At 39.4% G+C, this 24,555-nt stretch overlaps 2 protein-coding genes across 2 annotated transcripts; both read left to right on the top strand.

Annotated features, from left to right (window-relative positions):
• The first annotated feature begins 3,542 nt into the window (after positions 1-3,542).
• On the top strand, positions 3,543-5,892 carry LOC115426143 (cysteine-rich protein 1). Its single transcript, XM_030144133.1, has 4 exons — positions 3,543-3,721; positions 5,300-5,394; positions 5,493-5,547; positions 5,643-5,892. The coding sequence occupies exons 1-4, from the start codon at positions 3,679-3,681 to the stop codon at positions 5,651-5,653; spliced, it is 204 nt and encodes a 67-aa protein (XP_029999993.1). The 5' UTR covers positions 3,543-3,678; the 3' UTR covers positions 5,654-5,892.
• A 4,983-nt stretch (positions 5,893-10,875) lies between these two features.
• On the top strand, positions 10,876-24,284 carry pi4k2b (phosphatidylinositol 4-kinase type 2 beta). The gene is made up of 11 exons (XM_030145343.1): positions 10,876-11,227; positions 15,116-15,267; positions 16,382-16,462; positions 16,572-16,691; positions 16,798-16,929; positions 18,030-18,183; positions 18,294-18,358; positions 19,271-19,373; positions 20,680-20,813; positions 20,900-20,959; positions 23,032-24,284. The coding sequence occupies exons 1-11, from the start codon at positions 10,876-10,878 to the stop codon at positions 23,203-23,205; spliced, it is 1,527 nt and encodes a 508-aa protein (XP_030001203.1). The 3' UTR covers positions 23,206-24,284.
• Positions 24,285-24,555: the final 271 nt, after the last annotated feature.

The following is a 24,555-nucleotide window of genomic DNA, read 5'->3' as shown; positions in this document are numbered from 1 at the left end:
TTCTGTGGCTTAGCCAGACTGGAGCGGTGGGACTTGGCTGGCTGTGGACCCTTGGCTTCACTATTAAAGCGAGGGGGGAAAAAAATCACAGTCAAAAAATGAAAAGGGCAAAGAGCTATGCCAAGAATGCACAGGCAAGAAGCAACACATTAGGTTCTTTCCTTCTGCCTGGCTTTCTGTTTCCTCGAGCAGATCTAAACAATAGGTGGGACCAGCCTTGAGAAGTGAGCACTATAGACTCAGAACCCCACTGAGTGACTTAAGTAGTATGAAACCGTTTGAAGAGGCCATATTAGCACCTTACACTCCACCATTATATTTCCATGAAATTATGTTTTAAACTCTGTATAATTACGAATGTGCTGCTTGTTGTTGCTTCTTATTATTTGAATTTTGTACACAACCAGCTACATTTCTTTTCTATCTTATAACTTCGGAAGTTGTGTGAGTTCAGACACTGTTCATATTCACACAAAAGGTCACTGTCATGTTAAAACGAAGATGTGGTAACACTATGATCGCAGGTTTACCATATAGAGAAAGCAGCATAACAGTGTCAACTCTGATGTAAAAGGGTAATGGAGAACACACACGCACATACGCACACACACTCAATCCTCATTTGGTTTCAGCAGAGTCTGTACAAAACAAAAAAATATTCCAAAATGCAATCTGACTGACCCAGCCACTCATATCTGCTAATCATACCATAATAGTTGCTATGCCATAATCATATCACTACATAGAAGCATAGGCGGTTTTATAGGCTTTACCAGATTAATAGTGAAAAACAAGGACTTATTTTTCGGACTTTTCCATCCTCTGATACCCTAAGTAGAGGATTATAGCCTTTAAAGCATCTGACTCCAGAACGGCCCTCATGAAGGGGGATATTTGTGGAAAACACACCCCAGAAACATCCTGCTACACCATGTTGCACACTACACTAAAAATCCATCTGAGCGCACCAAATGTGCACCAGAACGGCTTCGTAACCGTAACGTGTTAGTTATTTTTGGCTCAGAAAATTAGAAAAGTCTAAGGCCCTTTGCTTCCTTTCATCCCTTGAAGAAAGGAAAAGTCATTCTGAAAACTGATATTGTTACATCAACAAATGAAAATATCAGAGGAAAGCAAAAAAAGTTTATCCTTTATACCTCTAACAGAGACCACAAAGTAAATCACAATGTGGTCCTTTTTGTTATCTTCTGTCAAATGTTCGAAATGGGTCTTTATTTGGTATGCCATATGCCTTTTACCACAAGACTGATTGTGTGTATACAGCTGAGATGCAACCCCAAAGCCATGTCATATTCTGAGCTTGAAGGAGAAAGAAGGATGCCAAGAACTGAAACGTGATGATGAGTGGGTGTGTGAGAATGAGTGGGGAAAAAGGAATCCTTCCAAACCTTTTTTTACTCTGTGTGTGTGTATATGTGTGACATGTGTACACACATGTGATCATGACTGCATTTATGTGTGGGAAGAAGCAATCCTTCCAGCCTTTTTCTTTCCCGAGCCTCTTCCTGTGCCCCCTCCCTCCTTCCACCCCCACCCCCCAACGTACAATTCTCAAAGCCGGCCACAGAGGGCTTGGCCTTAGCGAGTTCCAGCCCACTATGAGGAGACAGGGTAGAGGAGCCAGTGTTTCTCCCCTTCACTCTCTCCTCAGATCTTTGTCCGTTTCCACCACTTCACTGACTGTTACTATAAATCCTGTCCACACACATGAGCACAGTAATATTCCCTCACATACACACTCTCCTCTGCATCCAGCATGTTGGTGTATCTCATATGACTTGGCAGAAGTGAACCATGCATATGTGTGTGCCAGTGCAGGAATGTGTGTGTTAAGAGTTTTGGCAGTTTTCTCGACGCAGCCTTACCAAAAGATCCATTGGGAAATGTGGTTTTAACGCCCCCTCTCTTCTCTCCTCTTGTTTCCTTTCTCTCCACATTTCACAATTACATCGCCTGTGTTTCTCCGCAATTCACTTCCACTTTCTGTCAAATATCTCCTAATTCCCTTTTTATTTTCTTCAAATTCTACCCTCCCATTTTTTTTTTGCGCTGCCCTTCTCACCAAAATGACACCAATCTCAGCTTTTCTGTGCATAGTCCAGATCTACTCTCCCACAACATTATTATTATTATTTGCATTGAAAAAATAACCCACTCTAAGCTGTGCATACATATACACCTCCAATTCAGAATGCAACTCTCCCAGCTCTGTTCACACAATGAATGCTGATGGTTAGACATGATAGGTTATCCTATAGGGATGGCTGGTCAGATGAAATAGCTACTTGGTATTCCGTCCTTCTCCAAATCATAACACAGGAGAGGGATGTTGAACAATATGCAAATGATTAAATGTTTCGTGGTACTCTGAAGTTCACCAGCTGGGCTTGCAACAGAAATGATATGCAGATGTATTTGTAATGTGTAAGGGCCAGGAACATCTATCAAAACATAAGATGCATACATAAATGTGTGTGCATCTGCATGTCCGTGTGCATGCATTTTCATGCCTCTTGCAGTTGTGTGTCTGTTTCACTCCCGTCAATAGTGATAGGGATCGCCATTCTTTCACACTGACTTAGCTGCCCTGTTCTGCTTTGTAAAGTTCATCGGAGTTCATTGTCATTGTCCCCCACCTAAGCTCAGGCTGCCTACTGTCTCCATCCTTGTCTCTCTCATCTCTCCTCACCCCCTGTCTCCCCCCGCAGGTCTAGTACATCCACCACCACTACTGCTTTCCCGAGAGGATGGCTAGCTGCCTTCACTCTCTCACACAGACACACAAACACACACACATACACACACACACACACACACACACACACACACATACACACACCTCCCTCGCCTGGCCTCACCCTGCCTCTCCCTGCTCTTTTTGGCTTCAGCCTCTTTATGTGATGTCACTGAGGAGAGGTAGTGCCTTTTTGGCTTTGTGTGTGTGTGTGTGTGTGTGTGTGTGTGTGTGTGTGTGTGTGTGTGTGTCTGTGTGAGTCAGTCAGTGTGGGCGTGCATGTGTGTGAGTATGTGACAGAAAGAGAGAGGGAGGCAGAAAGCAAGAGAGAGGATCGACAGTGAGTGAGAAAGAAAAGAAAGAAAGCACAAGTGTTAGGTTTCCCTTTTCAATTCAGAGGCTCAACTCCTTGTTTTTAATCTAGAAAAGAGGGTGAAAAGAGCAGGAAAGGAGAGAAGATAGCTGGGAATTTGAGCTGCTGACAGCTGTTTTTTGTGCCTCACTCCTCACCCATCTTATCTTCTACTTACCTCTGTTCTTCTTTCTTTCTCTTTACTCAGTATCATAACTTGGTACCTACAAACAGCCTAAATCACCAATGCAAAAAAAACAACAACATTAAAAATACAATGTACATCTTTATTTGACTTTAGAGATCAGTCATCGTGCTGCACAGGCTCACTTTTTTTTTTTTTCCACTGATGATAGTATTTACTGTTCAAATCACATTTCTTCCTGTGACGTCTCACTCACCACATCCTGGTTATGACTTCAGAAGACGCTGACATGTCTAGAGCTTCAACGGTTTTTCCTGTCAATTTTCAGTTTGCACACTCACGCATATGCGCATGAATAGGACTCTCACCAAACCAGCTACTGTAAAGCGTCTTCACACTCTGCATGATAAATAATTATATCCTATCATGGTAGGATATTGTCCAATCTGTGGGAAGCCTGTCTACTTTGGTGAGTGTTTTTTTTTCTATTGTCTTTTGTTTGCTCTCTTTTATTTATGTCCTATTTTATTCCTTACTTCACTTGGGTAGGAAAAATAATAATTGATCACCCGAAAGTTTACTTCCACTTAAAAACTGTGCATGAAACTGCATGTTAGAGAGGAAAACAAGTAATTCAAGGGTGCAAGGAAATATAAAACCTCTTCAAAAAGTGGACATTTTGACTGAGTGTAACTAATAACATGCTCTATCCAACACACTCTACTGGATCTGAGCCATCATTAATGCAATTAACCTATAAAGACCCAAACAACCAATAACAACCAAAACCATCTACCAATATACAATGTTTAAGAACTTCTGATCCATTAACCCTGTTAATCCATGTAAATAACTGGTGTAAAATACAATTTATTACCTTTTCATGGTCATCACATATTACCCATTTGGATGTTCAGAGGCTTTGTAGTGAATGTGGAAACACCGTCATCTTCTGCAACATCGATTCACCAGTGAAACCCATGGAGTTGGATCAATGACAGTGGATGAAGACACTTGTTTAATGATTAATTAATATTAGATTTGCAGAAAAAGTCACTTTTTCTTTATTTTTCTTTGTTTCTGATATTATAACAATTAACATTAATCAGAGCTTTCATGAATATCTACATGATCAGTAAATTAAATAAGGGAAAATACCTGATTTTTATTGAAAAAATGCAAAATACAGAGGATAATATTATAATAAATGGGGATAAATCACTTAAGACAGGTTAAATAGGGAGAGAAATTCATTTGGGAACTGCCGCAAAAGTAGCACTGGGTCTTTAAGGGTTAACTACACCTGTAATCCAATATAAAACAGGATAATAATATTGATTTTGTAGTGCCACAAAACGTTCTGAAAGTCTTTTTTTGCAGATATGTCCCACACAGATTTCTCTTGTTTGTTCAGCTCCATTCTCCATTTAGAGGTGCAGAAAGAAAAGGCCTTTGAGTCTTTCTTTCTGTCTGGCTTTCTACTTCTCTTTCAAGTGCTACTCACATGCAAACACACACATATCCATGATAACAACAGGATGTGGGTCTAGCCAAACGACCTCGCACACAGTTCTCTGGGTTTCCTCCTTTACCTTCTGTCTCTCTGCATCAGGTTGACTCCCACACTCAGACCTCACTATTACATGTATACCAGCATACAAACCAATAGTTTTTAGTTTTGGGGGGGTTTTTTGAAGCTGGTTTTACTTTCCTATTCATGTGCCAGCTAAGTTCAAATTCTCTGATGTGACCTGGCCTACTTACCTCTTTTCCACCAGCACTGCGCTCTCTGGCCTATTTGTACAGACAAGAGTAACAATCTGTATTCTGAACCACAAAGCTGAACACATTATGTGAAAATAGAAATTAATTCAACTAATTGCATTACTAAACACCTTCTTGGAAGACCAGATGGTGTTGAAATAACATGGCAAAAATGTGCAAATGCTTAGAGATGCTAAAGTTTCGAGATTCATACAGATATTGTACATTGCCTTATTTACAGTATATACATAATATCACAATCTTTGCTTTTGTTTTGGTGCAGGAGAGAAGAAGAGGTCCTTAGGGAGAGACTACCACCCTTTGTGTCTTAAGTGTCAAAAGTGTAGCAGACAACTCACAGCTGGACAGCATGCTGAGGTATTTTAGATGATGAATGAAGAAAATAGTAAGAAATAGAATGGATGAACATGGGAACATGCAGTAAAAACTGTCTCTCAAATATGTGTTGTATTTAGTACGATGAGAAGCCATACTGTTCTTACTGCTACTTGAAGATGTTTGGCCCAAGAGGTACTGTCTCCTCGTACGAAGAATGCACACATACTGACATATACATAAACATGCATTTTCTGATGTCCTGTCTCTGTGTAAATCTCTCTTCACAGGTAACAGGTAGCTGATGTCCTGATGGTGTAGTGCATCCCCAAGAGACCGGACTGAACCCAAACAGACAGTAAAAAGAGACATGCAAGCCCAGTTTATAAACTAAAGAACATAGAAATGAATCAAAACAAATTGTACAAAGTGTAATATTTATTAACGCATGTTGTCTATACCATGATCTATATTCATGTAAAGTTAATCTGACAGACATAATAAATGTATTTTGACAAAAAAAACCAAAACTGTAAATCCAAGTTTTTATGTGGTATGTTTGTGCAGAAACAGGAGGATTTTTTGGATGACAGGTTGGTTTTGTCCATGCACAAATTAACAAATACTTTAACTCTTTAAAACCTGATGTGTCATCGCTGACACACCCTGCGCATATGCAGTTTGGATGGCTGCAACTCTTTCACTGTTTGTGCAATTGGAAAAATTCCGACGTTGCGCTTTATAGGCTTTCTTGGATCATTATGGTAATTTCACTCACACCTGTAGTAGAGGCTGGAGAAGAAGCCATTTTAGCAGTATTATAACATGCAATAAATTGTAAATGACAACTAGATTTTGAAAGTTCTATGTGCTCTGGAAAAATGTGCAAAAGGACTCACTCACAGCATATTTCTAACCTTTTTATAGTCAAAATAAGAAAAAAGCACCTCTGACGAAGATTTAAATCTACAGCCTTTTTTTTTTTTTTTTGGAAGTGAACATTGTTTGTTTGGTATAATTGTTATTGTTTTCTCTAATTTACATCCTGTGTTGCTTGTGGAGGTTTGTGAGAATACAATTGCAGCTGTGTAGGGGACAAAGAAACTAACTGAACTGTACTTGAATGTATACATTGTATTGTACTGAAAAAAGAGAAAATCTAATAAAATTAAGTTTAAAAAAAAAAAGCAAAAAGTTCAGACAGACCATTTAAGGCTTAGGGTTTAAAGGGTTAATCATGTCAATCACACAGATGCACACATACTGAGTATACAGCATAGGGTTATTTCCTCCCTCTCTCAATAAGAAAGCTGGGGGAAAGGAGAGCGAAGACAGGCTGGATAAGGTGGTTGCTGTTGGCAGGGTGAATCAGACCTTGTGCCAGCAGAATCTGCTGGAATGGGTGCCACACTGGATCTCTCAAACACACACTCGTATGCATCCATGCAGTATGTTTTCAAGGTCCCCTCACTGCTACAGGGCCTCGTCACCCAGTGGTGAGTGAAGTACATGGGTTTAACACACACGCCAGTATATACACACACCCACATAAAGAGAGCATAGTGTGCTGATGCGGTCCCTTGTGAAGTGTCATATGTCATATGAGTGACATTTCAGGTATTTGTCCTTGAAGGACAGAGGGATACTGGGGAAAGCAGAAGTGAAGGCAGAAACAGTATGGATGAGGACTCATGGACAAAGACCGAGACCTGATAGGATTAGGCTAACATTTTGCAAAGCTCTAACAGAATGATACCTTACATGTCTCTACACCATGTCTTTGAACCTGTCACTCCCCCAAACCCCACCCTGACATCCCTCCTCCTCCATCCCTACCACTTTTCCCCTCCTTTCTCTCTCTGTGTCTCCTTCACCCCCTAACCCCCTACCTTGATAGATCACATGGCTGCTGTGATACCAGCTGGCTGACTGCTCATTTGCATGTGTTTCAGCTACACTCTCTTATTAAAGAGTTGGGTGGTGGTTGAGAGGCTGCGTTATAGGTGGGGAGGGGCTGAGGGGTTAAGGGAGAGCGTGGTGTGGTGGAGAGTGCCAGGTGATTGAGGGGCACAGCGAAAATTAAATGAAAAAGCAGAGTGAGGGGGAGCCTTGAATTTATGAGTCACAGAGACAGAGGAATGGAAAAGAATACAAAATTATCTTATTAAAGTCGATGCATATGAGGCATTTTACTTGGGTCCAATTGCACTGGGTCCAAAGCACAGAAATAGTATAATTACACAAATTTGATTCATTCAAAAACCATTTGGTGGTTGCAACATTACAGAAACTTGGATTTGATTTTTCTTATGTTTTCTTACATAAACTCTGAGGATGAAAATGAGCGCTGGTCAAAGAACCAGCAGAAAAATCTGAACACATTAAAATCATAAAGAATAATGTTGCTACAGAGCCTGCTGCCTTGATGTGTGCCTGTCTTGATTTGTGTATTATACCGACATCTAGTGGGCAAAAATGTTACAGCTACGTTTCTACAGGAGGAAATTCAGTCAAGTGAATTAAGGCCCCAACAGGCCCATGAAACCATAGACCAAATTAATAGGATACTCAAACTAAATTCACATCAAATAAACCAAGGTTAAAAAACAAACAAAAAGCGAAAAGCACTTTAATTAATAAATGTGATCCAACAGAGGTAAAGGGCAAATATTGACTGTATATGCTATTTTAGTATGAACAAATGGACAAATGAGAACTTACACAAACATCTGTTGAGTATTTTAACATAAAGTTTTATTGCGTTGAATTAACCCACAAGCACTGGCTGAAAAACTAAATATCAACACCATACAAGTGTTAAATGAAACCACTTAAGTGTTTTAAAGCTTTTTACACAGAGAGAAGAAAATGCCAAACAAAGCATCTTGCCCACATACTGTAGAGCGTTGTAATACCTAAATATATTATAAATGGTCATAATTTATTCTAATATCCTATGGTTTTATATTATTGGAGGGTAGTTTTTTTTAAAGATGTAAGCTATATTTTAAGTTTCTAATGGTACAAATACTGTCTTTATTAAGTTGAAAATGTGCTGTGGTTATGCATATGATCTACAAGCAACATCAAACAAAAGGTCGCAGCAGTAGAAGGTGACTCGGAACTACCTTTCTTAAACTCTAATTTGGTCCAGAGCACACTGTGACTCATAAACTAGTTCAACTACAAAGGTATGGAAATTCTTTTTACTACACCAAAGACTTTTTTTAAATGGAGAGTATAGACATCATTGAGACTCTTTAAAAACACTTGGGGAGAAGTCATCCTGAGAAAATAGGAGATTTTCAAGACTTTCAATACTTTAAAAATTTTTGATAGCAAAAAAATTAGTTCATTGGTGACTCAAGTTAGACTGGCATTCCAATATTTTCAAGGCATCTTAGTGAGTATTGTACGGAAGAGGATTAGGGCCACTACAATTTTTTTTTTTTTTTTTTTTTTTTATTGAATTAAGGTCCTATTTATATTGTATTATTCTGAGAAAAAGCTCAGAATTCTGAGAAAAGGTCATCATTCTGACTTTTTTCCCTCAGAATTCTGACTTTTTTCTCAGAATAATAATAAAAATACATATATTGGACCTTTTTTTTTTTTCCAGTGGCCCTAATCCTCTTCCATAGTATTGTGTGTATTTATTCAATATTCTTTTTAACAGTGATAGAGTTAAAGAAAAAATGTCTATGTAATGGAAATTTATAAGGCATTGTAGTAAAGTTTGGGTCCATTACAGAAAGCTTCTGTCATTTCTGTTTTCGGTCTTGAGCTGGTGTTTTAGATATTGGACCACATGATATTTGAAATATGTATATCCCTTAGCTATTGTATCAGACTTATTGGGGCTATGGGGTGTTTTCAATAATTCAGAGCATTGATAACACTGGTCAACAACAAATTTATTGTTTAAGTTTTTTGATCTGATTTAGGATAATTTTGGTGTGCTGAATCCAAAAATCACATTAATTTTGCTCAATCAGGTCAACTTTCTGAACTATGCTACATATTGGCTTTTTAACATTTTTGCTTACATTTATGGGCATTTTCACATCATATGACACAAAATTCTTTCGTATTTCTTGCAATAAACGAGTTCTGAAGATTTTACTTTTGCCAATTTATGATTAACGTTTTTTTTTAATATTACAGGTGAATGAAATGGCTTCGACTAGAAGACCTTGCAAAAAATAAGCCTGACGTATTCTGCTACATCTGCGGTGAATACACCATTGTACCTAACAGGAATCAAGTGATCTTTTAAAACCTATTTTGGGTGAAAACTATATAAAAAAAAAAACTGATAAAGTCCCAAAAATGTAATCAATTTTGTGAGAAGATCAAATTTTTCAAAATCAAATTAGCAAAAAAAAAAAAAAAACCTGACCTGATTGAGAAAAACAGATGTCATTTTTGGATTTAGCGGTGCAAAATGGTCCTGATTCAGTTGAAAAAACCCAGACAACTTGCAAAAAAAAAAAAACATTTTTTTTGTAACCCAGTGTAATGCTTTTTTTTTTTTCTCTCTCTCTTTTTCTTATCCATATAGCGTAATTGGTCGACAAATAAAACAGTAAGGGATGTGTATTCATACATACATTCAACTTACAACAATTAACATACACCAGGGCCAGATTAACACGTCATTGTACCCAGGGCAACAATATTCAAGGGCCCCATCATCACAACCCCAGAATCCCTATAATCTGGCAAAATACAGAATAAATTCCAGGAATATGTGTAAATATACCCCATACTTCAATATCTAACTATTATCAGATGCATTTTGATGTACAAATGTGTAAATGCTCGTAGAACTATAAGTGCACCACTATAGCCTCTTGTCAAGGCCACTCACTTGCATATGATGATATGAAAACAAAACACATTAGCATCAGTATAATCTAAAATTGATCCGCTACATTAGAAAGAGAGGGAAGTGTCCTCCATTTTCACAAAAAATAAATAAGAAACCATTTCCAAAGTATCCAGTATTTATTTAAGAACACTTTTTGCGGACAGTTTCATTTATAAGCAAAAGATAACCAGACATTTTTGTTATGCCCGAGCTACCCAGGGCCCTTCAGAGGTCGCGGGCCCCCGGGCAATTGCCCAGTTGCCCATATGGTTAATCCGGGTTTGACATACACATAATCGGTCTATACCACATATTTAGCCGAAACCAGACTTCTTATCTTCTGTTACTGTGTGTGTGTGTGTGTGTGTGTGTGTGTGTGTGTGTGAGTTCGGACTTTTCCCGGAACACCTGAAGGCAGCTTTAGCAAACGGTGTTCTTTTCGTGAGGCGCATGCGTAGAAAGCGCAATAGGAAGCAGGCGATCTTGATGGATTATGTGGACATATCGGTGAGAGACCGCAGCTGGGTTCGAACATTTAATGTGGATTTATGTGGTATTTTATGAAGTCATTTCCAATGGAAGGCTAACGGTTTGAACGGAATTAAGTGTTATTTTGTCTACACTTAACGGTACATATTAAAAACTGAGCGACAATGATGTCAGAATGCGACCCGACAGAGACAGAAGCCGAGCCCGTGCTGGACACCGTAGACACAGCGGTGGCTCCGCCGGAGTGTAACTTTCACTCCGCGGACCCTCAAAACGTATTATTTGACACGAACCGGATAGGGTTGGGGCTTGCGGCGAACCCGGGGGTTGCGGTTCGTATCTCCGGTTCTTGTGAAAGCGTCTTGACCGAGCTGGAGACGGACGGTTCCGGCGAAGAGGCTCTGTTGTTACCGTGCTTAGCCGGAAGCTCGTCCTCTCCGCGGGCGGCACGAGACAAGAGGAGCAGGCGGAACAGACACAGCTCGTCATCGGATAAGGACACCCTGGCCTCCCCAGGTAATTTGGTGATTTGGATCTAGGTTCATGAAATGTCATTATACTAAGTTAAGTAAGAGATGTTGTGTTTCATGGGGACATGTGCAGATGCGTTCCAGACGAATAGTTGACGAAAATTAAGCTGTCTGGTCACGTGATTGTGGTGAAAATATTTCATAGCACCAGCATGTTCTTCAGGGATCTACAGAGGGGTGTAAGTGGAATGGGCACCTGGACTTGGTATAAGAGGGTGTGAAGTAGGAACTTGTTGGCCCGGGACACCTGTCTTAAGTCCCCAAAGAGCAATGAACTTTGTGATAGCTCCAAAAAAATGGTCTTAGATTGAAGGCATTGCTCTTGTGATGGTGTCTGTACCCTTTGCGTCTATTTCCAACCAGGTGATGCAATAGCTGCATGTTATCATCTCCGATAATGATAAGAGCTGGAACTTTCACCAGATGACTTCACCAACCGCATGAAAATCCAGCCACGAGGACAGTTCACGTCATCAATGGAAACAATAGAAATACTCTTTACCATCACTTTTCTGTTACAACAGTTGTAACTAAACCAAGTGCAGATTCAGAAAAGTTTTGAGGTAAACGTCTAATGTCTGACCAGTGGTTGTCTTGTTGGTCTTATTTAGGCAGCACATTAGACGTCTTGTTCACTATGAAAAGCAAAGGTTGTTGTGGGGTGAAACAAGGAAAAGGTGATCCAGTCTCCATGGAAACAGCACATTCTCATACTTGGCTGTTAATTAGATTTTAACAGAACTCCCCCTCTCTACGCCCACCTCACTTTTGTGAATGATCTTTTCTTTTTTTTTTTTTAGATATTTGTTTCTTTGTACATTCTCTATCTACTGGTCTCTCTCTCACTCAGTGCTTGTTGAAACCTATTGTTTGACCATCTTTTATCAGAGCTAGAAATCTAGGCCACAGGTAGACTTGCTGAGCCTCAAATCGCAGGAGTTAGTGTCCCATTTCCAATGGCCTTTTTAAAATAACAGCGGTCTGGAGTAGAGTTACAGGGCCTCTTTCATTCAGTGAAATTTGGACACATGGGCTACATGTGTGTGGTACGGACTGTGTCATTGTAAGATTTAAAATACTGTAGTCCTATGTCACCATTACAGATTATGGCATTTTACTGTCCACCTCTTAAAGACCATGACCCTGAAACCTAATGGGTTTCCTTACTGTCATGTGTCTAGACTGCCAAGTATGTATACCCTTAAATGCATTCTTAATCATATTACTGCCATTCCACAAAATAAATCTTTGTATGTATTTCAGTTTCCAGTGACATAGGTATAATGGTTAATATATTTAGGCAGCATTTGACTTTCATCACTAATTTTTCTTCAAATTTGTAAAACCCCGGTGATATACTAATTATCACTAATACATTAGTCTTTTCCTGCTTATGCACCTGAGTCTCTTCCCTCATGGTGAACAACTTCAAAGATGACTCCATCAGAAGCAGTCCATTTATTTACATACTAAATCAACACAACACTCGGGCCTTTTCTGAAATTTTGTCGCAAAGTGCATTGTGGGAATGAGACTTCCACACAGCTGCAGTGTCCGCTACCGGGTCAGAAGAAATGGAAGGAATCACTGTAAGTCAACTGTCATCTTATAATACGGGGTGTGTGATTGTGAATAACAATACATAGACATCAGTTTCATGGCATTTTCAGAGTATGTCATTGTGTAGGCTTATCGTATCGTATGGAGTCATCTTTGAAGTTGTTCATCGTGAGGAAAGTGATTCAGGTGCATAAGCATGAAAAGACTAATGTATTAGTGATTTCATTTCATTTATTAGTGTATTGTATTGTAGACAATCCCAGTTAATTAGCTTTTTTAATAACAGTAAAAAGGGACAGCTTTAGCCAACATGGCTAGTATCCTGCTGTAGTCCCCAGCCTGATGACAATAGGCACCCTAAAAAAACAATATAGCTAATAATTAGGATATCACTGAGGTTTTACAAATTTGTAGAAAAAATTGTGTTGAAAGTCATATGCTGCTTTACCCAAAAACTGTATCTTATGATGGCCCTTTAGAGAGTGGAGAGTTGCAACATGTAATGCACTGTATACAATGCAGGTTAGTGGGTCTGTAGAGCTGTTCTCCTGCTGTGAAGGAGCTCAGCGGGTCCATTAACTGACCAAGAGCTCAGAGAGATGGGCATCAAATATGGATGAAGCCAGTGTGCAAGTAAACACATGCAGTCCTACTCTGTGGTCCAGTACAGTGCATGATGATGATGATGATGATGCAAACATGTGTCCTTCTTTATGAGACTGAACCATCATTCAAATGAGAATTTATGTTTGGCTGCTGATAAAATGCTCTGCATAACCAAAGCCATCAGGAGTTGATCTTTTGTTCCAGTTATATTTATGTCTGATCACATGTTATTACTTTATTGAGGTCTTTTTAATTGCTTCATTGGGGTGAACTGTAAATGGGGTTCAGGGTTGCATGCCAGCAGAGGTCCTGAACATGCTAGGACTTTCCGGGTAACTGGTCAATGATGGCAAGCCAGGGGATCACACATTATACAGTGAAACAGAACTTTCCATGATTCTATTTGCGATCATAATGTGAGTTTTTCCCCATCCAAGGCTGAGAAGCACAACATTTCTGTCTGTATAAATTGCATGTGCCACTGCTTTGTCATTTGAAGTTAAAGGAAGTTCGGGTTATTTGAAAATCCAGCACTCTGTAGAATAATCTGAAAAACAGGTAGGGTTACCCAAATTTCTAAGTGATCTACTGCCCTACATTGAGGCCTCCTTTTAAAGGCCAGCTTTCAGGGGTTTTGTGGTGTAACAAGGCTTAGCACAAAATGGAGCACCGAACAGAAGTGCAGTGTACCTTAAAACATCATTGCAGCTGGCAGAACTGATTCACAACCCCTGCTGCTTTTAAAGAGCGAGGTGCTAGTATGTAGAGCCAGAACAATCTGTGAAGCTACAAATCACCTAATTTGGGAACAAAAATAGTTGAAAGTCATTACAATTTGTCTTTAAATAACCCATATCAGGGGATGTTTTAAATAATCCAGGTCCCAGAACGTATTTTTGTGCATCTCTTCTTCACCCTTTTACTCACTTTATGCACTTTTATCCATTTGCTTTTCCTCTTTAACCCCATTTAGCTTCTGTGCTATCTTTGTTTGTATGTGTCTCCATATGAGAAAGGGCACGTTAACCGCACTTCCAGGTCCTTTTGTCCAGTCTGTCCTGTGTTCCTTCCCTCCCATGTGTGTCTGTCCCTTCATCTTTCCCTGTATCCCACTGTGACTTCAGTGCGACTGATACAGAGCATATGGAGCCCGCTGTCAGCTGACTGTTCGCACTGTGTGAGAAGGACGTAGATTGTGTCATATCATGTGATTGGACTTTCTTTGAAGGAATAATTTGCACTTCAAATCCATCAGAGTGGCCACATTCATAAATTTATCCCATATGTAAACAGTGATTAAAAAAATAACATTTTTAAAGAAGGTGGCATTGTGATTTATTCAGCACAAAAGAACCAGTTTTAAATGCATTGAACAGCTTGTACGTTCTGTGCGGAATTAGCATTTGGTGTGTCTGTTCAGGTTTCCCCAGGGTGCTCTGGTTTCCATCTGCAGTCCAATCACATCCAAATTTGGGGAAATGGGGATTTTACATGGTCTTTAGCTCAGTAATATCTTTGTTTGGTCAAATAGCTTGTACAATGACTAATTAAATCAGCTATATAATTTAAATATTTGGTTTTCCTATGATCAACATGCAGATCACCAGCAGAAAAAAGCAGAACACAAAATAATGTTATTTTAGTTTAGCATCAATAGGACCTCAGTCTAAATGTGATTAGATTAAACCCTAAATACTTCTCCTGTCAGGTACCCACGGTGGAGACTTCAACCACTTTCCTGATGATCCAGAGTTTGCAGATATCATCCAAAGAGCAGAACACGCTATCGAAAATGGTGTCTTTCCAGAAAGGATTTCCCAAGGTTCCAGTGGGAGCTACTTTGTCAAAGACCCAAAAGGGGTAAGGAGTACCTGGATGAATGTCTTTGATAAATATGACAAAGGATGGAGGATGAAATGCAGTAGAAATGGAATTGGAAAAGTACGTTGGAAAAATGTTTAAAACTTAATTTTTTGTTGCATAAATGTTCAGGTTTTTATGTTCTGTCTCACTGGCATGTAGAATATTCTGAGGTCTGGGAGCTCACTTAATACTGCAGCTACTGAAGCTCCTACTTCAGATAAACACATTTATTATAAGGGATTGCAGGCAATATCTCTGACTTTACATACATTTACTGATAACTTGAGCTCACTAAAGGTCCAGTGTGTTAGAATTAGGAGGATCTTATTGCAGAAATGGCATAATCAATCACACAAAAATAGGAAGCGTTATCTTATTGTTGTATTACAAAGAGTTGTTTCTATCTGCTGTTTATGGTACATAAACTTCCATAGTTTAAAGGGGTCATATTTAACTAAACCCATTTTTATTAGTCTTTGGTACATTTATTTTCGAACTGGGACCCTAATAGTTCATAAAGTTTGAATTTGAACCCTCCAGGTGCTGCAAAGCTATTTTTATTGTCATTCCAGCAAAAATTGAGTGGATTTTTACAACCTGTTTCATTTCCTTCTTAATTTGTTACATCTATAACTAGTTATGTCATGACATTTGCACATATAAGGTCAAGACTTCCGACAAACATTTATCCGAATACGACATAATTGTTTAGCAGCAGCAGCGGTTATAGTCCATACTGAAAATATGTCCAAACTTTGAGCCAGTTACCTAAAATGTGGAGTTATTGGTTGTATTACCAAACTGAAGTGGCTGAACGGGACAGAGCAGCACAGTCAACAACCTGGAGGGGGTGGGGTCATGTGCATTTAAAGGGCCAGCGCTCAAAACGACCTGTCTGGTGTCATTTCTCAGAAACAGGATTGAAGATGGACCTGTGGAGTTTAATTAATGAAGAATTCAGACCCAAGCAGAGCATTTACAGTTTATGTAGACCACAGGGAAATGTTTTTAAAATGCATATTTCCATTTAAAAAAAAAAAAAAAAAAAAGCAATGTATGACTTCTTTAAAATCCTTGCAAATATTATTATCGTATTTTTTCCCTCCTGTAGAAAATCATTGGTGTTTTCAAACCAAAGTCAGAGGAACCTTATGGTCACCTGAACCCCAAATGGACCAAATACTTTCACAAGGTACACTGTCTCACTTTGTCCTATCAATCTTCAATGTAATAAATGTTGTTTTTTTACTCAGCTAATTTTTTTACACCTCCCAGAACTCATTGTTCTCCTCTCTCTTCAGCTCTGCTGTCCGTGCTGTTTTGGCCGAGGCTGCTTGTTGCCTAACCAGGGTTACCTCTCAGAGGCTGCTGCCTCACTGGTTGATTCCAAGCTTGGCCTGGGAGTGGTGCCCAAAACAAAGGTATTCAGTGAACACCTAAATCATTGTGGATGCTCTATAGACATGGTTGTTCTGATCCTGGGGGGTGAAAAACAGCATGTAAACTGAGGTGCCTTGCTTCTCCCAGGTGGTATATTTGGCAAGTGAGACATTCCACTACAGCGCCATTGACAGAGCCAAGTCCAGGGGGAAAAAGTACGCCTTAGAGAAGGTTCCTAAGGTGGGACGCCGCTTCCACAGAGTGGGCCTGCCACCCAAGGTAACTCCAAGTTACCCTTTCAGGGTCTTCTGCCACCATCTCGTAGTTTTTCTGTAAAAATCTCAAGTGCTCCCACAGACTGATTATTTCAGTAGTCTCATCAGTTTAGTGTCCGCAGCACGGCTCTAATCAATATGAGTACAATATATGTGTTGTCCACCCGGTCATGGCTCAGGAAAAGAGGCCAACAGGTGATGCCAGCTTTGCAAAGAGGTCTTGAGGTCAGTATTTTTGCTACATAAACTGGTGTGTCTTTCCTATTGGTTGTTAAGGAGATGTAGGTCATAGCATCAGTCACATTGAGATGGTTCTCCTAAATTTTGCCCCAGTTTTTGGTTGCAAGACCCAGGCAATGGTAAATCCTCATCAGTGTGTGAAATAGACCTACTGTTTTTATCCTTGGCCAAAAATATGGATTCATTGGGCATATTTCTTTGGGGACAACCCATAATTGCAGACAGAGATAAAGCTCTTACATTATAGATTCATCTGTGTAGCTTATCTCATTTTTTTCAATTCCAGCCATATCCCTTTGCTTTGTATTTATTTATTTGTTTGTTGGACTTAGCTTCTCTTAAAGGACTATAGAAACAGAGTGATTAAAATTACCTGTTAGTTTTTTGGACAGTAAGTGACTCAGAATGCAGGCTTCTAAATATTTATACCCTGATTGTTTTTGTAGTAATTTTTTTGTATCAATAAATAAAGGAGATGTTTAGCAGTGGGCTCAGTATAGCTGTTTGATACCCAGATACCGGACAGTGCAAGGATCCTTACAGCATTGTCTGTTTTATTCTTGCCTGAATAGAGATTAGTTGGTAAATAGGTCAGAGGAGGCCTCGGTGTCATCTAAGTGTTAGCATGAGTTTTTTGTTTTTCAGTTTGTGCCTTTTCAGCGGAACATATCTTTTCTATTCAGCTCCATGTAGTCTACTCCCCTTCAGTACAGCTCCCTGCCTCTCATCTCAGACAGTTGTCATGATGTTATGCAGCTCTATAGGTGTCGTTGCATAAATGTTTGCTGGAAGAAGGAAGTAGCATGAGGAAGATGCATTCCATATGACACCAATGTACCAACATGTGTGTGTCTTTGTTTGCAGGTGGGTTCATTTCAGCTCTTTGTGGAGGGTTACCGTGAAGCAGACTACTGGCTGAGGCGCTTTGAGGCTGAGCCTCTGCCAGAGAACATCAGGAAGCAGCTGCAGTCCCAGTTTGAGCGACTGGTGGTGTTAGACTATGTGATCAGAAACACAGGTCAGAGTGTGTCTGTTAGCAGTTAGAGAACTTAAACAGTGCATACAATGTTGATATTTCGTGTAAATGTTGACCTAAATAGGCCACTCTCTCTTTGTTTTTCCCCTAAGATCGAGGGAATGACAACTGGTTGATCAAGTATGAGAAGTCAGGAGAAGAAGGCGGAGAACAAAAGGTGAGGCTGAATCAGCTCAACATCTAAGGTGTGTTTACTCAGAGCACACTTTCACACTGGATTGCTGGATGATTAACTGGTTTATAATATGCTGTTGTCACTTCGAGGACAACAGAATGCACTGCAATGTAACATCCCCGGCATAATTATGCAAATTTTCTGAAGATGTTATTTTACTTTCTGTAGAAAATGTCAGTTAAAATTGGGGGAAAACCTGTGCAAAACTGATGAGCTGTAGTGATTTTTAGAAAAATAGTGTACTGTGACATTGACCTCCAGCTTTTAAAGATCAAGCTGTTGTGGCTTTAGATTTTGACTCTTTATGTGTTTGTCAAAACTCATGTGATTGGATTCTAATTTACCACAGTGATATTATGTTTTTTCTTTTTGTCCTATATTAGCAAACTGGAATTTTGGGATTTTTTTCTTGGCCATAACCTTTGACTTAGAAAGTTCAACATTTAATCATCTGTCATCAGAATGATTTGTCCTAAACTGGATGTGAGCCGTCTACCAGACAGACACACAGATGCTGGTATCAACTGACCAGGAGGAAGAAAAACTATGAATTTCTGTATTCCATAAGCCCAGTAGACTGCCCAGACAAACACACATTTACACACTTTGTGTTATGGTACTCATTCACACAAAGGGGCCCACATAAGCAGACAATGGCTTGAATATTCAGGTCTGGAACAAACCAGTGGTTGCTGTGACCTTACTGGTTACACCCATCAGACAACCTGTCATCATTCCTCATCTGTCAATATGTGGTCAGAGGTCGTCATCTATTATCTGTCAAATATATTCATCCATTAGGACAGAGATCAATAACTTGTTTGGCTGTGATTATCAATCATTTAGTCAGATATTGGTGCTGGCTCTCTGATGTGCTCCATCCTCTTTCAATAGGATGCAGAGTGGCCAGAGAACAGTCTGGACTCCTGCATCAAGATCGCAGCCATTGACAATGGCCTGGCCTTCCCCTTCAAACACCCCGACGAATGGAGAGCCTGTATGTTTCTTTTTCCTGCCTCACCCATTCTCACCTTCATTTACACCTTTAGCAGGGTGTATGGAAAAAAGTTTCTCTGACAGTCGAATTTTAGAGTATGTTCAAAGGCACATAATCTTGTAAGATAAGAAATACATAAGGAAAGCATCTAAAAAACTGAATATAATTTCACTAACCGGTCGATAATAGAATGATTCTAGTGAAACTTGTTTGTGATATCCATGCACTTTTGTGATTTTTCATAAGTTTTGAAAAATTTCTGTCCGTAAGACAATTTACTGCGAATTATGCATTTATTCTTTCATACATGTATTGAAATGTACTTATCTACTACACACAACAGGTACCATGTCAACCAAAAAAGTAGGCACGCAAGTCTAAAAGTACATAAAGCCAAGGTCTTGAGGGCAAAAAAATAGCAGTTTTGAAAAAGTTTGGAATTTTCATTTGGACAAAGAGCAAGCACGTTACTTTAGGGCAATGCCACAGTCAGCGGGTATTTATTTTCAGTCAGTAAGGTGTTTTATTATAATTTTTGCTAACAGAAAAATAAGTACAGTTTTCAGACAAGACCTACAATTGGCAACACAGATGACAAAAACGATCTGAGAGAAACAAGATGCAGAACCAAACCTCCGTAAGTGGACAGTGTTGACTTACACATATTTAGTAGTAAAAATACAGCCGTTTTTCAGGCCTTTAATGAGAATATATACATGTATATATTTCTCAGTCTCTTTATTCAGGAACAAGAAAGTGCAGGAAGTATGCACACGGTATTAGAAGCATGCAAAATCTGAACTGATTTTATGAGAAAAGTCAGTATTTAATGTGACCTCAGTTCCCATGACAAACTGTTGGCAGTAAGAAACACTTAAGGTGTACTGAATGAAACCTGATGTGAAATAACATACTATTAGTGCAGTAAATCTCATATTGTCTGAACAAAATGGTTAAAACATGTTAAGTGCAAAATAAACTAGGGCTGCATGATTTGGTGAAAAAGTCGTATTCCAATTATTGTGGACAATTCAGTCACTCTGTGTCAAAAACTTAACTCTCTTCAGCAGCACCCCTCAGGGCTCAGTGAATATACTCACCAAACACACACGGGAATGGAACATCAAACAGCAGTTCTTTTGGCTACTCTATTACTGCTCAAGCTGACTTTATGATTCAGTTAATTGTGCGCTGCAAAGGGGGGTCACACTTAACACCTGCCACTTCATCCAGTACAGACATATTTCCTGTATATTCCACAGGTATAGTAGAAATGCGTTAATTAGAATAAACCTTTCTCCATCAGACCCGTTCCACTGGGCCTGGCTCCCTCAGGCTAAGGTGGCCTTCTCCCAGGAAACCAGAGACCTGGTCCTGTCTCGACTCTCTGACATGAACTTTGTCCAGGACCTGTGTGAAGACCTCTATGAGATGTTCAAGGTACAGACCAACATTTGTACCATCCTTTGTGTCTGTTCAAAAAAATAAAGTGATGAACTGACATCAGGAATTTCCTCTCCCCTCAGACGGATAAAGGCTTTGACAAAACCATGTTTGAGAGACAGATGTCCGTTATGAGAGGACAGGTGAGTTTTGGGGGCAGCCATGGCTCAGATGGTCGAGCGGGTCGTCCAGTAACCGAAGGGTTGGCAGTTAAGTTCCTTGGGCAAGACACTTCACCCTCCTTGCCTCCAGTGCTGCTACTCACACTGGTGTATGAATGTGTATGAATGTTCGGTGGTGGTCGGAGAGGCCGTAGCAGCCACGCTTCCGTCAGTCTGCCCCAGGGCAGCTGTGGCTACAAATGTAGTTTACCACCACCACAGTGTGAATGTGAGAGCGAATGAATAATGGATCCTCTGTACGCGCTTTGAGTATGTGTTCATAGAAAATCGCTATATTATTATTATTTTATTTATTTATTTATGTATGTATTTATTTATTTATTGACTATTGTTCCAATAAACATATTTTTAGGTATCACATCAGAAAGTCACAAAAATCTTTATCCTGGCTTGAGATACATTTTTTATTTATTCATAAAATTTGAGCACATAAATGGAGATGGAAACACTTTTCCAACTCTATTTAATATAGTGAACATTTGCTCTGATGTACAGATCAGATTATTTACAATCCTCATGGATGAAAAAACATAGCAATTTGCAAAAATGGGAAAGTGAAAAATGATGTACCAACAGAGCATCACTGCAGACTAGAGGTTGACCAATTTGGGTTTTTCTAAGGCCGATGCCGATTTAAAAAAAAAAAAAAATTCGGTCAGTTAATGGCCAACATCTACAACTCATTGTTGAGGCCAATTATTGAAGGCCAATTTTTTTTTTAAGCACATTGACCATGAAATCCAATTGAAACACTCAGATTATTACAATTTTTATGCAGCAATATAAATGAAATTATTAATACACCTACACATAGTTCTCTTTTAACATTTATTGAACTTCAAGTGCTGCCCACACAGGTGCCTGATCAAACATCTTATAACATTTTTACTACTGATCAAATATCAGCTTTCAAAAAAACATTAAGGCCGATGGCCGATATTGGAAAAAAAAATCAATATATCTGCCTGATATATTGGTCAGCCAGTACATTGGTCTACCTCAGTGGTTCTCAACCTTTTTTGGCTCGTGACCCCATTTTAACATCACAAATTTCTGGTGACCCCAGACATTCAAAACAGAGACTTTATTTGCTAAAATTAATTTGTTTTTGATCATGTAATAGTTTGTTAATTTTTGCCGACATGAAGGCTATGTAAGTGTATGTAATATACATACATATACTGTGTTCGGTCCAGTTTTCTGACTGCAACTGTGTCTGGGTAGATTGAAGCATAGTAACGCATGCGGTTACATGATCGGTTCAATCAAGATATGCCCTCAGATACTGTATCCTGCATTTTATTTGAACTTGATTTTTATTAGGAAAAGTGTGTGGTGTTTTAATTATAATAAAATATATATACTGAATTGTTAAAAAAATATTTTTTCTTCGTAATTTTTTAAAAGAATTGTATCAATTCCTAGAAATTTCATGTGACCCCATTTGAATCCGAGGTGACCCCATGTGGGGTCACGACCCCAAGGTTGAAAAACACTGGTCTACCTCTACTGCAGACCAGTCAGAAGTGTGTGTGTGTGTGTGTGTTTTCAAGGCGTACGCTCTGTTTATTCAGTAAAGTTCTCTGTATGCAGGGGTTGACCTTCAACACTCTTTTATTTGGAACCAGAATGCTCTGTTGTTTCATATGTTCATGAGCATCGTAGTCTGTAGCTCCACCCTCTGACAGAACTATGCATCCGTTTATGGAAATGCTTGTATTTTCTTTTTTAGTGTGTGCGCTTCCCAAAATTTTGTTTCATTTTTTTGTCATTATATATTGACGTAGCTTTTGTCTGGTTCTTTTTCTCCTAGCACTCCCTGTTTTTGTTCTGATTCTTTCCTTTTTCTATCTCACCTTTTACATGACTTTATTTTGGGCTTTCTCTCATTTCTGTTGTTCTGTAACTTCATCATCACCTCTCCTAACCTGCTTTAAACTCATACTCCATACTTTTTATCTTTCTGTTTAATTTGTCCTTCTTGTTTTGCTCTTCTCTTTAATTCTTCCTCCTCATTTGCTCATACCTTCCAGGTGCTGAACTTGACCCAGGCGCTGAAGGACGGGAAGAGCCCCATCCAGCTGGTACAGATGCCCAGAGTGGTGGTGGAACGCAGCCGTTCAGGCGGTCAAGGACGTGTGGTCACACTGGGAAATGCCTTCACACAAACCTTCCACTGCAAGCGCCCCTTCTTTTCCTCATGGTAGGCAGTGTGGGGTGTAGCAACTGCGTTTTTTTTTTTTCTTCCTGTCAGGATGAGGAAGAAATGAAACGAGGGAGAAAATCACAGTGGAAACTGCAGAGGGGATACACAGCAGAAGAATATGGTGAGAGGAGGAATGTATGAAGAAACTGAGCTTATGCTTGTTGGCCATTGTCTCCAACAGACAGACAGACAGAGGTTGTTTGAGGTTACTATGGTGACGCAAATGGATAATCAGCTTAATCCACAGAGGTGGGCTTTGTTTATTGTTAGAAAGCAGAGAGGTTTTTTTTGCCCTCTCCGAAGTACCGACTGAAATCTCTCTTAAACTTTCTTAGTGGAGCTAATGGCCAAAGAAGGAGCAGTTGTATACAACCAATTTAATGATTCACGGTCCAGTAGTGTTTGGGATTTGTACGTTTTCGCAGACGTCATCGCTTCCAATGTGGGATCAGTTCTACAAATGGTTGACTTTGCCTTGTAGGATTCCTTATCAAAATGCACACTTGCACTGTTGGAAGTTGGTGATGTATTGAACTTAACTGGGCTCACCAACTCTTTGCCCAGTGTTCCAAAATGACATCTGCTGATCAATGACAAAGCCAGTGTCTTCAACTCTCACTACTGCCAAATGTGTGTGTTGAAAGGGAAATCAAGAAGCCTCAAGATGAGACAATGCTGAAACTTGAATATAAGTGTGGTGGGGGGGGGTCTATGAATTAACATATTGCTTGAATGTAATCTGTTTACGGTTTCTATACGGATCCTTGTTCCAAAACATTTCAGTACGAGCAAATACTGTCAGAGTTTTCTCGTAACAATGAATGTATTTGTTGTTTGACATGTATTTAATTGCTGGCGAGCATCTTTTTTCTTGTAAACCTTGCAGCATGGGGGTGACAACTTGTCCGTCCCCTTTACAATAACTGATATGAAGGGGAAATGTTCAATTAAGGACAATATTTCACACTTGCTCGATGCCGTCGTGTTTTCTTATGTATGCATCTTTAAATTTTTCAAACTCAATGATTGTATGAAACAAGCTGTATATTTAACATGAAAAATAAAATCTGGAAAATTTGAGCTGTTTTTAGTCGTCTGCTTGAGCTCCAGTTTCATGAAAGAGACTTGAAGGTATAAAAGTCATCTGCTGTGGGAAACAATGCAGTCGTATAACTGGTGTTTTTGAAGGTGTGTTCAGTACAGCGGGGCACTGCCTCAAGCCAAAGCCAGCTATTATTAACCAGTGTTTACATGTAGTTGAACAGCACTGTACTGTGTGGACACTAATGCCCTAAAGGTACAGAGGTGGGACTCCAGGACGTTGTACACCTCAACTATTTACAGGAGTTCA

The sequence above is a fragment of the Sphaeramia orbicularis genome, chromosome 1 (assembly GCF_902148855.1).
Source record: "Sphaeramia orbicularis chromosome 1, fSphaOr1.1, whole genome shotgun sequence".
In the NCBI taxonomy this organism is placed as follows: Eukaryota; Metazoa; Chordata; class Actinopteri; order Kurtiformes; family Apogonidae; genus Sphaeramia; species Sphaeramia orbicularis.
This window is presented reverse-complemented; position numbering and strand designations above follow the sequence as displayed.